The sequence below is a fragment of the Hippoglossus stenolepis genome, chromosome 14 (genome assembly GCF_022539355.2).
Source record: "Hippoglossus stenolepis isolate QCI-W04-F060 chromosome 14, HSTE1.2, whole genome shotgun sequence".
Lineage (NCBI taxonomy): Eukaryota > Metazoa > Chordata > Actinopteri > Pleuronectiformes > Pleuronectidae > Hippoglossus > Hippoglossus stenolepis.
Genome location: NC_061496.1, coordinates 8,065,229 through 8,078,681, shown reverse-complemented (window position 1 = coordinate 8,078,681; position 13,453 = coordinate 8,065,229). Strand labels below are relative to the sequence as shown.

The following is a 13,453-nucleotide window of genomic DNA, read 5'->3' as shown; positions in this document are numbered from 1 at the left end:
TATGTTATGATGCTGGTTTTCATGTAGTTTAGTAGCATGTGGATCATTTGTAACACTTAAGCATGGCAGACCATAATATCTTGCGGCCTGTTTGAAAATTACAAAAATGTTGTGTTTACTAACTGCAAATGAGATTGCCTCTCCAGTGGTTACCGCATTCTACACTCCCACTGTTCAATACTGTGCATGTATTTTCTGTGAAGCAATAAATATGAATCAAAATGTATTAAAAAGGCAAATATATCATTATTGTCCCAATAACACTTTATGGTCATTAGGAGATTAAAACTCTCAGAATTCTTTTTTTACTCGAAGATCAAATTATGTCGACTGTGGCTGTTTCTTACTAAAGCTGAAATGAGATCTTGCTCCAGACAAATTCAATAAAGCAATCAATACGAGCATAATCATTTAACAGTGGACCTCAGACATGGAAAAACATATCTCTTTTGCAATTAAAGCAATTTTTGAGGGAGATTTTGTAGATCATAAAGTTGGGTTTTAATATATGAGACATATGCATCTAATATTGTGAGATTCTGGGATAAGTTTCAGGCTTGTTCTTCAGGTGTGTAAATCCGAAGATAAACAGAGAATCTGAACAGTGAATAAACATCTGCACACGGCAGGATTGGAAACAAATACACATATTTACTCACTTGTGTCGGAATGTTTAATGGCGCAAAAAGGTGCTCTGGTAAATAAGTGACAAGAAATCAGGCTACACTATTATAAAAGCTTTGCCAGGCACAGCCGACAACATCCTATTGGCAACGAGTGTAATTTGACCATCTCTGTGCAGCTTTCTGAAAACAATCACATGCAGATGTCTCTCCGCCCGCCCTCCTAACTCCCCCATGCCCATGAGCTAAGATGTTGGTGGTGCTGAAGAGTGCAGGTAATGCAGGCACGAGCAATGAGCAGCTACTTTTTCCTATGGAAAGGCACTTACACGGATCAATGGCTGCTGTAATGCCTCATCTCATCGTAACATTTTCATCATCGGGAAGCATTTTATTGGACGGATTTGCATACAGTCCAGTCGACTGCTAGCTCAGCTGTATACGACAGACCAAGAAAATACTGTAATCACAACAGGATTAAAATGATCAGTCAGAGGTCTGCTGCTGATGAGTGAGCATTATTTTTATGCCATTTAATATTTATCAAAATCCTTTCGGAGGTATGATGCCGTTGTGATTTCAATCCGTCTCAAGTTTATTCCACAAATAATGGATGAGATAACATTTCCTCGAGGAGGCAACATTTTTTTGGGTGTGCGAGCAAATAAACAACGATACAGCCCACAGAGATCCGCTGAGAATAAAACCTCTGTAATCTGACTACTGCGCTCGGCACGCCTGAAGAAAAGAGCACATGTATGAGCCGGGCGTGCAGTCAATCATTGCACTGTCATGTCTTCCTCATACCATGGAAATACTGCATGACATCATAAAGAGACCAACCTAAAACCAATTCCAGTTAAGGGAATTGAAAATACAATGGCAATGTTAGAATATGTGACACATTTGGATCTGGCGCCAATTAAGATCTGGTGAAGATAAAAGGTGAAAGTAGAATCCAAATAAGATCAGAGTATAATGTTAAAATCCTAATAACTTACTCGCAGTGTTGGCAAAGCTAACCACTCATTTCAGGAAGTTGTATTTTGTTTTTTCACATCAGCTGTTTGGTATATCAGCCAAACTACTTACACACACACACACAACACAACACAACACAACACAACACAACACTTTGAGTGAGTATCTATACTAGGAGGAAGTGGAAAGGTGGCTTTTATGAACCCAGAAACAAAAGCACTGTGAACAACATCTCCTGAAAAGTACGTTTCCAGTCAGACATCGACAGCCTTTGCTACAACTACCCCTCAACCCAGCTAGCTAGCACCAAACACGACGCGAGACGAGGTCCAACGTTGACATATGAACACAACCACAAATTTTAAAAAAGACTCCACGTGAGATCGGACATTAGCTCTCGGGGACAGATTCCCAGATATCCCTCGTACGTGATGCTAAATATCTGCCTTCTTGATCTTGGGCTAAAGATAGCTGCTAGCTACCTGGCTAGTGGCTGGCAGCTGTCATTAGGCGTCACTGATCGGTGGATTCCAAAGTACCGGATTTCTCCCCGTGGCGGCACAAAGTTTGTTTTTCTGATACGAGGTGAGAAATAGATACCGAAAAATCGTACAAACCGGTCCGGTCGATACGCGTGTGGGAGAAAACGTAGCGGTAACGTTACTACCCCAGCTGGTTCGGCGGACAAGGCCAAATGTTCTCCGGCTATATCCTCGCGTTAGTTCGCTAGCTCCCGGCCGCCTGGTGTCGTTCGATCGCAGCCCCGTTCGCGTTCTATCCAACTCACCTCTTGTGGTTTCAATACACGTAGCGAGGCAGGGAATGGATCCAGAGGAGAGGTGTACCCTCCTGCTTACAGCTAGGTCGGCATGTCGCACAGCTAACCGGGGCTAGCTCCCTACCAAACACAGCGCCCCCCCCTCGGCCCCAGCAGCGCCTGATTAAAAACCAATGAAACGTTTACCAGTGTGTTGACAACACCATCAAGATAACTATTGCTGAACCAGTGTCAATACAGGAGTGGGTCGGGACACAGCAGGAAGTATTCATTGATTGACATCACCTCTGCTAGCTGCTTAGTTAGTAAATGCTTAATAACAACGTCCCCGGCGACGCTGTTATTATTAAAGCTACCAGCTGCGGTGACAATTATAATAAATGGTTTATTGGTTTTACCTGAAAGTGTCGCTTGTAATTTTTCAGATTCCGGCTATGTTCGTTTCTCTGACCGCCGCCGGGCAACTCCTTAATCCCGAACAACCGACTGCTCGCCAGCGGCAGCCGGGGGATCTCTTACCGCTTAGCACGGTGGCTAGCCACTTAGCGAGCTAGCACACGAAACACCGAGGAGGGCGCCCGTGTACATGGCGTCTGTAACAATCAGCAACGGACGACCGAATGTCCGTCCCCCCCCAAAGCAAAGCGAGTTACCTTGAGACGTCCGCTATGGAGACGCAGTCACGGTGCTTGTGGAGATTCTCTCTCATTTCGCGTCTCTCGTCCTCAACTTGCTATGATTTTCGCTGTTGTCTCTTTAAGCGCAGCGGGGCTCGGCGTCACTGGCGCTACGCTGGGAAACCGACGCAACTGGTTTTGGTGAATCGGTCCCAGCATCGGGCGGGCGACGCGTCTGCGCCAGACTGATCGATGGGTTTGATCAGAGCTGAACTTTTTACCCCCCCCACCACACACCACACACGTGAGGTTCAGATCGCGTGAAGACAGACACACACACAAACACAAACACACAACCTGGGTGATGTTTATCTGCTTTAGTTTGACAATTCAACAACAAATACTGATTTGAAATTATATCAAATATAAAAATGATGGAGTTTTAAACAACAGCTGGATTATTATCATGGCTTCATATATATGTTTTTGCCATTTAAAAACCTGATGGGATATTTGTTTTATTGTTCATATTTTCCAGCTAAAGACTTCACCCATACAAGTATTTACACTGTATATTGACATAGGCTCCTATTCACACTGAATAATCCTGTTTATCCCTGTACTATAGTTCTATCTATTTCATTTATCCTGTTTATCTATTTATATAATTCTAATCTATTTTCATTCATCTACTTTTTCTGATCATGTTCCATTGTTTTACCGTCATTGCTTTTTCAACACTGTTAAGAAAAGTGATAAAGGAATGACATGTATTACTTTATAATATAAATAATTTGACAATATCTCAACTGGCTAATTTACAGAACATCAACTGGCAGCATATTGATAATCACTTTATTGTTTAAGTCCTGTTTTGAGGTGGGTTTAAGACTGAGTCGGACCAAACAAGTGGTGATGTGGTTGAAATCAATGTCATGATATTTAAATTTGTCAAAGATCCGTATGTATTATAATGTGGCAAGTGCCTGCAAAGTCACACATAAAGTATCTATCTATCTTAAGTGATAGTATGTTATGATCATATAATTGCAATAGAAGTCCAGTCTCAATCAATGCATGTTTTATTATATAGTTTACATCTTTTTCTTGAGTGAGACCATCTTCTTCTATAAATATTGTAAATGTATACTTTATGTACTATTATATATACATTTTGTAAAGACACCCTTTATTATATTAATGTGTATTTTTGTTATCGTTCCATCTACTAATACTCAAGTACTTTATTTTTTATTCTTAAATTACTCTTTTTAATGGAGCTTTCACATGATTGTATAACTGGTTTGACAATGAATTTATTCAATATTCAATCCAAAAACACCCTCATATTCTTAGGTCTCTTAAAAAGAGTGTATTTTAAGTAGGAGAAACATATCCTCACAAAATCAAAGAAAAAGAAAACAACAGAAAATTCTACAACAAATAATTTTATTACACATTTTGTATTTTACAGTGCTTTGTTACAACTAGGGGCTTTTCTCATTATTACTTTTGAGCTTCTTGGTGTTGTAGCCAGCTGTATAATGCTGAAGGAGACACGAATATCTTTAGAAGTGGTGCTGACACGGCTTATTGTCTGTGATGGAATAAACAACGGCAGCAAACTCCACAGGCCAACTTCAACCAAAGTGTACATGTTGAACCCAGATTGGACTTTGGCTGCTAAAATCACGTCAGAGAATATGTAGACTGTAGATTTTACTTTGCTTTAGACAGACAGGCATTCAATGAAAAAAATCTAAATAAGAAATCATAGTCTCTGCACTGTCTGTGGTCAGGTTTACATGAACAAGGCAGAAGGGGGCTTCTCCATCTTGTCTCCCACACTGGATTTCTTCAGGTGTCCCACGAGAAGAGAAAACATCTGGTTGTATACGTCCACATCAGTTACAGCCCCAGGTGAGGGTGAGGTATAGCTTTTCTGGAACAAGCAGTCTGAAGGGACAGGCTACAGTTTTTAGTTAACGATGACGGGGGCAACCCCAGGGCCGAGCTGTGCTGTTGTATGATGGGCCAGAACACCGGGGGGAGGGCGAGGTCGGCGGACAGCACTCCAACAAGCGGCTGGTGAGGTGGGAGGCCGTAGTGCTCCCCCGTCATGAAAGGGAACAGTGGAGGGGAGTGTAGTCGGAGGGGGCACCGTGAGATATCAGAGTCTGAAGGGGTGAGAGGAGGGTGAACATCCCGGACACGTGGAGGAGGACGAGGAGGAGGAGGAGGAGGGCTGTGGCTGTCAGTGCATGATGTGATGACTTCCTGTTTGTCATCAGGCCTCGCTTCCTCCTGACCAGCCTTCCTGCGGTGTGGGGTCTCCTCCAGACCGTTGTTGTCCCTGGAGAGCGACGAGCACTTCTGATCTTTACGAAACTTGGCCCTCCTGTTCTTGAACCACACCTGGAGGAGAGAGAGAGGAAACCACCACGGTAAGTTCAATTTATTTCAATTTTCATTACTTCACTGAGATTTAATCTTTAAAACAACCTGGAAAACAAACTTAAAGATTAAATTAAAGATAATATGTGTGTATAAAAACATTCAGAGGAAAAAACCTGATCTAAATGAATGACATGAAAATAAATAACATAACACAACGTCAGAAGGCAGCAGAAAATAACAAGATTATTAGTCAGATTTTTACGATCACTTAACTATTAGTAGAAATTCAATCATTTGACTGACAGAGAAAGAAGACACACATACATACACATACACACACACACACACACACACACACGCACACACAAATAAGTGAGAAAAGGACAATGAAAATTAAATTGTAAAAATTAATAAAAGTCAAAGAAAAACCACTAAGATATTTAAAAACAGGAATAAAAATCTATTCAAGTTTCTGTTTAGTTTAAGTCTATTATGAACTGTACATTTTCTTGTATATAAATGGTAAAGTGCTTAATCAAAATGGTGCAGGTCTTCAAAATAACTGTACTTATACACATGTAGATATATATATATATACATATATATTTGCTGTATTGTATTATATCTTAATAATGCAGTAACCATTATTCATATTATCCACTTTCTTCACCCCATTGAAAATCCATATCAGTATCAAAAGGTAACTGCAGCTTTCTTCATGCTTTCCAGCTAACTGTTCCCCATTAACAAACAGCCACAGTGCTGCAGTCTTGGTGTCAGGTGAACAGTCAGGTGCTGCCGGGTGGAGTTTGCTCTCTCACCTGAATACGAGCCTCGGGCAGGTTGATGCAAACAGCCAGCCTCTCTCTCATGCCCACGTCTGGGTACTGTGTCTGTTGGAAGGCTTTCTCCAGAGCCTGCAGCTGGGACACGCTGAACGCTGTGCGGCTGCGACGCTGCTTCTGCTGGTTCCCATAGCGAGCCTCCAGAATCAGCTCTGATGGGACAGAGAGAGGAAAATAACCATCACACTATGAGTCAGCAGATTGTCGGAGGTTGACAAGGAGCAGCCTGTGTAATTAGTCAGGAGCAAACATGTCAGGTCAATTGTTATAAAGCATTTGTATTACAACATTTTACCAGAGCGAGGCCCAATGGGTCACATAACTCCTTCTAAAAGCTGAAATGAGACTTAAAAGCTGAATAAAACCTGTATTGTTAATTCATTATGTGGGTTCAGTTAAATAATTCTCTGCATTTTCAAATTGATGTGACCATTCCATCATTTTCTTTACAAATTCAACAATGTATTTTTTACTTAAATTCTGATCATTTAATCTATTTTGACTATTTATAGATAGATAAATGTTTCATTTGTAAATTAGTTTATTTTAATTGGTAAAATTATAATTTTTTGTGGCTTTGCTCCACTCAGTTTTCACACATTTTACTTTCCAGCTTTTTTATTTATTTACCTTTTTTTGTCTGACACAATCTTTACATATGTACATTATTCTATCTATTAATAAAAGTTATGTTGCATGAATGACAGTTATATGAAAGTCGCCAGAGGCAAGAACCCACAAATCAACATTTGTACTAGTTTTTATTATAGGTTATAAAAGTCCTATTCAACCATTATTTCGCCCTTTTATGAAGTAGAGCAAAAAGTATGAAAGTGTCCTTCACCTAAGGGAGAGTTGCGATAGCGTGCTGAATGGTGAATATAATATTATAAGTTAAAGTCGTGCACTTAAAAGGTTTTTTAAGTATCATAATCAAAAGTACTCAGTCAGAAAAATATCTATAAGTGCTAAACAATTACACATTATATAATCTGATTATTATGACGGAGGGATTCATGTGTACGTAACACTTTACTGTTGTAGTTGGTCGAGGTGGATTTAGTTTCAACTGTTAAATTTACCGTTTATCAATAAAGATGCTATTTTAAAAGCCTCTCACAAGTTCAATTGGCATCTTAAAAATACCTCAAATCTCAAGACGCCTACAATGGGCTATTTCAGAGTAGATTAACTTTATCTTTAGTTAGTTAGCTGAGTTCCTTCCTCTGGCAGCTTAACACCCCATAACCCCATCACTACTCATGTGACCCTCACATGTGACCTCAAAACTCTCAACCCCCCACTTCGAAAGCTACTTAGATTATTTAAAACAAAAGAAAATCGCATTGCTTGTTGAATTATATACTTTAAAAATGATGGAGTGGCTAAAACTTGTAGATTCCACATGAGCCGGAGCCCGGGGACCCACCTGCCAGCCGCTCAGCCACAGACAGGGTGTGCACCGTGGGCCCTGCTGCAGAGTAAACGTGGTACTGCTCCGCCATCTGCTGGTGCAGGTCGAACAACATGGAGCTGGCCCCGTGGAGAGGAAACACTCCACCGCTGGATGTCCCGCAGAAATTCAAGGAGTTCATGGTGAATCTAAAGAAACAGAGAGGGAGAAGGTGCCATTTTAAATCCACAGATATGAAGGAGACATTGAGGCTCGTTTCCTTTTCAAAGCAAAAGTCTGTGTCATTTGCCTCAAATTCTTTTTAAATGGCTTCACTTGTCAGCAAATGTGGTGAAATAAATGAATGAAAATGTTCTGATTTATTCATTTCATAAAACTGATAGGTGAGAAATAATAACTGTGAGAATTAACGATCACAGGAACCAACATCAGGTCACAATTGACCATTTCCTCTATTTGTATCCCTTTATTTAGTTTTTGTTTCTTTACTGACCAATAAAAACTTATTGTGGCATAAAAATAAAAAGACACAAAAGAAGTTGGTTGTTTTAAAAACTCTACTAATTCATTTGAGGTGTGATTCCTTTATAGTAAAGTTTACTTATATATAATTGAATTCACTGGAAAGTAAAAATAATCTTATCCCAGTGAGCTAAGGTCCCAATGAGCATTTGCTGTGTTTATAAAAACTCAAATGAAACCACGTTGACTTTCATATTAATCATTTAAAAACATGTGAATGTAAGAGCAGGAAAAAACAAAACCAATGCATTGGGTCATTCCGTCTATTTATACCCCTCCAGTTAGTTGTTGAATTAATTGGGGATTGAAATACTAAATACTAAATTAAAGGTTTTAATTTAAATTCACACCTTACACCAAGCTTTACAACTCTTTTCCATCCAACAGCCATTAAAAACAGCATATTACAACCATTGACGTGCACCAACAGAACTCGCCCCTCACTCACAGATGAAAACATTTCTGATATCACAGTTTTTTAGTCCTTGTCTGTTTTACCTGAGCTCCAGAGGCTGAGGTCCTGGTGCGTCTTTACGCACAGAGGTCCAGCACTGGTCCGGGGTCTGGTCTCAGTTTGGGCCTTAAATCCTCACACAGCAGCGCCTCTTTGTCGAGCCACACATCTCATTCCCGAAACCATTCTCACCCACGACTCTTTAAGAAGCATTTACCCAGGCTCCCCTCAGCCATTAGCCAATAGAAAGAAAGGTATTAGCCGGGATTAGGTGGGATGAGGGAAGAGAGGGGGGCTGCGAGGGGCTCAAGTTTTTGAAACTATTGAACTTGAGAGATTTATGCCAAGGATCCCCCCTATAAGCGAGCATTTCATTCCCCCCGTTAAAACAATTAAAACAATGTGGTCGGCTAATCTCCGAGGCAGCACAGATTAAAATAACAGCCTTTGATTGTCCTCTCCCTCTCGGCCCTCTTTCTCCCATACACAGGGGGGTTTTCTCCGAGGGTTTGTTTTGCTAACAGGCGCCATATTTTGCCCATAAACTGTCACCGTGTGAAGTTAATCTGAAGCCTGCTCAATGAGGACAAGGTCTTAAGACGCAGCCCAGCGAAATTAGAAATGTTTCTCAGGAAGAGAAAACCTTTAATAAAACATCAGAGGAGAAGTTCTCTCAATTTGTCCTTTCACAACATTTCCATCTCCACAAGGTGCAGTTGTATTATACAACATTTAATAAAAACATTGCACTTATAGGGGACAGATTCTTCTGAATACTTGGACCACTGCGTTATTAGTAGTAGTAGTAGTTGTTGTTGTATTTTCTCCCTGACGATCTGGTTAGTCTTCTCTCAACTAACTCAACTAATAAAACTACAATTAAGACATTTATTAATTTATCATTAAATTATTCAGCTGAAAAACACAAATCTGTCCCAAACACGCCAGGTTCCATCCTTAGATGATCAGTTCTTCAAAAAACCCTTTTACGGGAAAAGAGAGAGAAACATCCAGATATTACATTTGCAAAATTTATGACATAAAAACATAAAACAATGTTTAAAAGTCTACGATACTAATTCCTTTGATAAAGGTGAATAATTATTAGTTTCAAGGTGTCTTTTCTTTATAGTGGAGTTAACTTAAAATGTAATTGCATTTACTAATATGTGAAAATAAACTTATCCCAGTTAACAAGGGTCACAATGAGCATGTTATAACAACTCAAATAAGACTTTGCTTTCATACATATACATTTTTTATGTTTCTAATGTGTTTGTAAGAACTTCTGGGACCAAATAAAAGCTTCAACTAATACAGTGATGAAGAAAATCTGTCTCAACAAATGAATATGGAGAAAACTCACATGAAACCACACCGTCCATCATATTCATTCATTTTTAATGTTTGTAATGGAAAATTCATTCGGTATAAAAATGCTTTGCAGTCAGTGCAGGACAAGTTGTTCATTGTGGAGCTGTTTCCCTGTGTTCAGTTTCAAGGCCGACTCTCATCCAACAGACCTGCTCAATAAGAAGCTACAGGTACATTCCTGCACCGGAATCAGCTGCAAATAAGGAACCTGTCTATAATTCTTTAAATCTATATGTGAATCGTCCCCACTGCTGTGTACCTTGAGGGTGTATAGACCAATGACCACGGTTCACTTCTCCCTCTCACACTCGCACACAATAAACAGCTCAGAGTCCCAAAATATGTGAAAATGTTTGTGCTCCTTCTTCCCCTGGCTTTTTTCTTTTCCGCCTCCTTTCGCTGTTCTTGGCTGTCAAGCTATATTAGTGTCCGATAGAAATAAGTCATTTAGAAGAGCCTCTGTCGGCCAGCCCCTCAGCCCCACTAAAAGCTCCAGGATTAGGTCCCAGAGGCCTTTGTCTCCGCAGCCCGCAGGATTAGGGGAGATTTACTGCGAAGAGAGAAAAAAAGTAGTTATTTCATGGCACTTTCATGATGAAACCTGGCCAAAGCTGTGTTGGCTGGGGGGATTAGAGGCACACAAAGAGTGTGGTTGTGTGTGACCCTCCCCATCCCCGGAGCCGCTGCCACCGACTCACTCACTGCACGGCCCCCCCTCCGGATCCTTTCCCCTTCTGCAGGCCAGCAGGGCCCGGGCCGGGTTCACCTCCTATACCCGTCAAGACGAGCAGGGTTCAATCTTTAATTAGCTCCTCACTTCTCACTCATCCAAAAGTTGTTGCCGATGGGCTTTCATCCTCAAAGGCCCCCACAGCAACTCTAAACAACACTAGCATCATATTCCCGTAGTCTTCAAGTTAATCAGCGGTTTTAAGAAACAGGCCTGGGCGCTTTAGGTCTAATCACCAGGATATACTCTAAGTATGTTGCATTAAAGGAGTGAGGTGCAGGGGTAAATGAGAGGATACTGGGTTTTAGTCCCTCCTGTAGTGTTTCAAACTGCTTGAAAGGACTTATCCTGGTCTTAGAGGATCCACTTACACATGCATGGATTAAAGGGAATAAAAGACAAAAAGCTGAGCCACATCACCGACGACCGCCGAACAGGTGAAACTCGCACAGGTTTAGTGGCTGTTGTCACAGAGTGGAGGGAATTAAACAAACGTCCCTGCAGCGTGAACAGTCAGAACATCCAGTGTTTATCCTGCACCGTGTCAAATCACATGAAGTTATTAAAGTTTAGACTCATTTTATATGCTGAGGCAAACAATGAGGAAAAACTGCTTGTTTCAATCTTTAAACATCAGGTCATTGGAACATTTTGGAAGCTCTTGGATCCTACAGAATAATAAACGATACGACCCTCTATAATTTTGCTGCTATCACATTGTCGGAGTAGTTATTTTGTGGTTTTAGGGTAAAGGTTTGGATCCTGGTGACTGAAAAAATAACATTCACTCAAAAATAATGAATAAAAAGCTCCAGAACTAGAATAGATTCAGTGTGTGATCACAAAAAACAATGAAAAACAGTCAAGTTGTACAACTGAGAGGCTGAAATCAGAGATTTTGTTTTAAAAAATTGTTGCTGGACAAATAATATTTTAATCATTTGACTAATCAATTAATCCTCTCTCTCTCTCTGAGTGTGTTCATTCTATATGTTAAAAGACAGACAGATTGATGGAAACTGATTCTTTTGAGATGAATGAGGACGGAGGGGGACTCACTTTCTTTCTATTTTTCTCTTTTTGTTCTTAAGTCCTTTTTGTTAATGTCCCCTGTTTAACAGATGTTTTATAAAGCAGCACTCCCTTATGTTCAGGCTTTCTTTAATTACTTATCAATAGTAGAAATTTGTATTGACAAGGGCCTGTCAGGAGGGGACCTTTGTAGTTGTCAGTTATCTCAAAGGAAAGGCCCCCTCGGACACCAAGTGGATCGATCGGCACGCATTACACAACCGAGAGGCCTTTTCGGGGGCCTCGATGTGAGTCCGGGAGCATGTGGGGGCCGGAGCAGTGAGAGCGGGTGGAGAAGCTAAAGACTTCTTCATCAATAGGGCCCGGCTGGCCTTTGACCTGAGGGGGACAGGCTGAGCGGGCGGCAGGTCAGCCGGTCTTCTTAAGCCCCTCTGAGTGCCAGGATCACGCTGTGAGGCCTGACACTGGCTGTGACACACTCAGGGCTTAGAGTGACATTGACCCGGCTGCAAACACAACAAGTACACACAGAAATCTCAAACATACACACACGCTGAGTCGGCTTTGCTTCACAGTGTGTGTGTAGGTTGAGTGAGAATGTAATTTCACGACTGCTAGAGGCCGAGGTTTTGAAGTGAAGAAACCGAACCATTAGTGGGAATTTAATGATCTAGAATGAAGATCATGTGAGACGTGCATCGGACTATAATCATCCCCCCCCCTTTATACGACCCAGAGATTTATTAGCTTCCAATTAGATTCTTATGATCTGCTGCACGGCCCTTGGGAGCAGAGCAATAAGCAGCTCCGCCCGCAGATCAATTTGAGGTACTGAGCAAAGATCAGACGCTTAGTTGGACGAAAGTGCCATAGATTAAAGACAGGGAGAGAGAGAGAGAGAAAGAAAGAGAGAGAGGGCCAGGCAGCTGTGGGTATCCGCGGGGGTCAGGGGTACCCACTGCGGGCCAGACCGGGGTGCAGGGTTTAACTCAGGCCACAGAGAGAAAGCAGACCCCGGGTGTTTTAAAGCCTGGTGATAATACGAACTGTGTAAACAATGATTTTCTTCCACTTCCAAGCAGGTTTAAGTTTCAGAAAACACAGAAAAGTCAGGATATGAAGAAGTGATTTTGCATGAGACTGAGAAAGCGTCATCCCGTCAATGTGTATTTGTGCACAGATTTAATATTCTAAAGATCTAACATCCTTGATTCTCTCCATCCGATGATGCCCACTTGTTTACCTGTATCTTTTCACTGATCCATTTATATTATTCACTGTAAATAAAGATGGACGACATGTGTCTCCACTCCCAATATCCATAAGTGAAGCCAAAACATCCCGGATACTAACGCCGCCATCTTGAACATTTGAAGTTCGAGTCTGAGCTGTAGCGATCGGGGGATGGAGCTGTCAACCAACCACAAGTCAGTCCCAGCTGTCAATCATGGTGTTTCGCCCCATTTTAATAGCATCAAAGTATGTATTTAATGTGTACTTTGACTTTTTAGCTTTGTCCCTTCTGCTAACATGGAGGAGGCTTGATTTATGACCTATGCTGCAACCAGCCACCAGGGGTAGCGATCAAGAATGAAGTGTTAAGTCTACTTTTTGGAACAGATCTTTCAGTTTATGTCACCATTACCGAGATATTTAGACGCGACAAACCAACAAACTTTTCCCGAA

At 41.2% G+C, this 13,453-nt stretch overlaps 2 protein-coding genes and 1 long non-coding RNA gene across 10 annotated transcripts in view; 1 reads left to right on the top strand and 2 right to left on the bottom strand.

The window, feature by feature from the left end:
* csnk1g2b (casein kinase 1, gamma 2b) overlaps positions 1-3,215 on the bottom strand; it is a 36,223-nt gene extending 33,008 nt beyond the window's left edge. The window contains exon 1 of one of the 7 annotated variants that reach the window (XM_035176147.2): positions 3,036-3,215. The gene's annotated coding sequence lies outside the window, so the exon portion shown is untranslated. Of the gene's footprint in view, positions 1-952; positions 1,689-2,391; positions 2,551-2,780; positions 2,983-3,035 lie in introns of those variants that run through there. The other 6 variants (XM_035176151.2, XM_035176152.2, XM_035176153.2 and 3 more) reach the window with 6 other exon arrangements.
* LOC118120814 lies at positions 2,005-8,008 on the top strand. 2 transcript variants are annotated; one of them, XR_004698245.1, is made up of 3 exons: positions 2,005-2,189; positions 5,291-5,443; positions 7,640-8,008. It is a non-coding gene; the product is annotated as an uncharacterized LOC118120814 (long non-coding RNA). The 2 variants fall into 2 exon arrangements; XR_004698246.1 differs by lacking the exon at positions 7,640-8,008 and adding an exon at positions 6,126-6,622.
* On the bottom strand, positions 4,666-8,968 carry zgc:101100 (uncharacterized protein LOC445169 homolog). The gene is made up of 4 exons (XM_035176155.2): positions 8,676-8,968; positions 7,671-7,843; positions 6,218-6,393; positions 4,666-5,414 (listed from the first exon to the last, which is right to left on the bottom strand). The coding sequence occupies exons 2-4, from the start codon at positions 7,834-7,836 to the stop codon at positions 4,908-4,910; spliced, it is 849 nt and encodes a 282-aa protein (XP_035032046.1). The 5' UTR covers positions 7,837-7,843; positions 8,676-8,968; the 3' UTR covers positions 4,666-4,907.
* Positions 8,969-13,453: the final 4,485 nt, after the last annotated feature.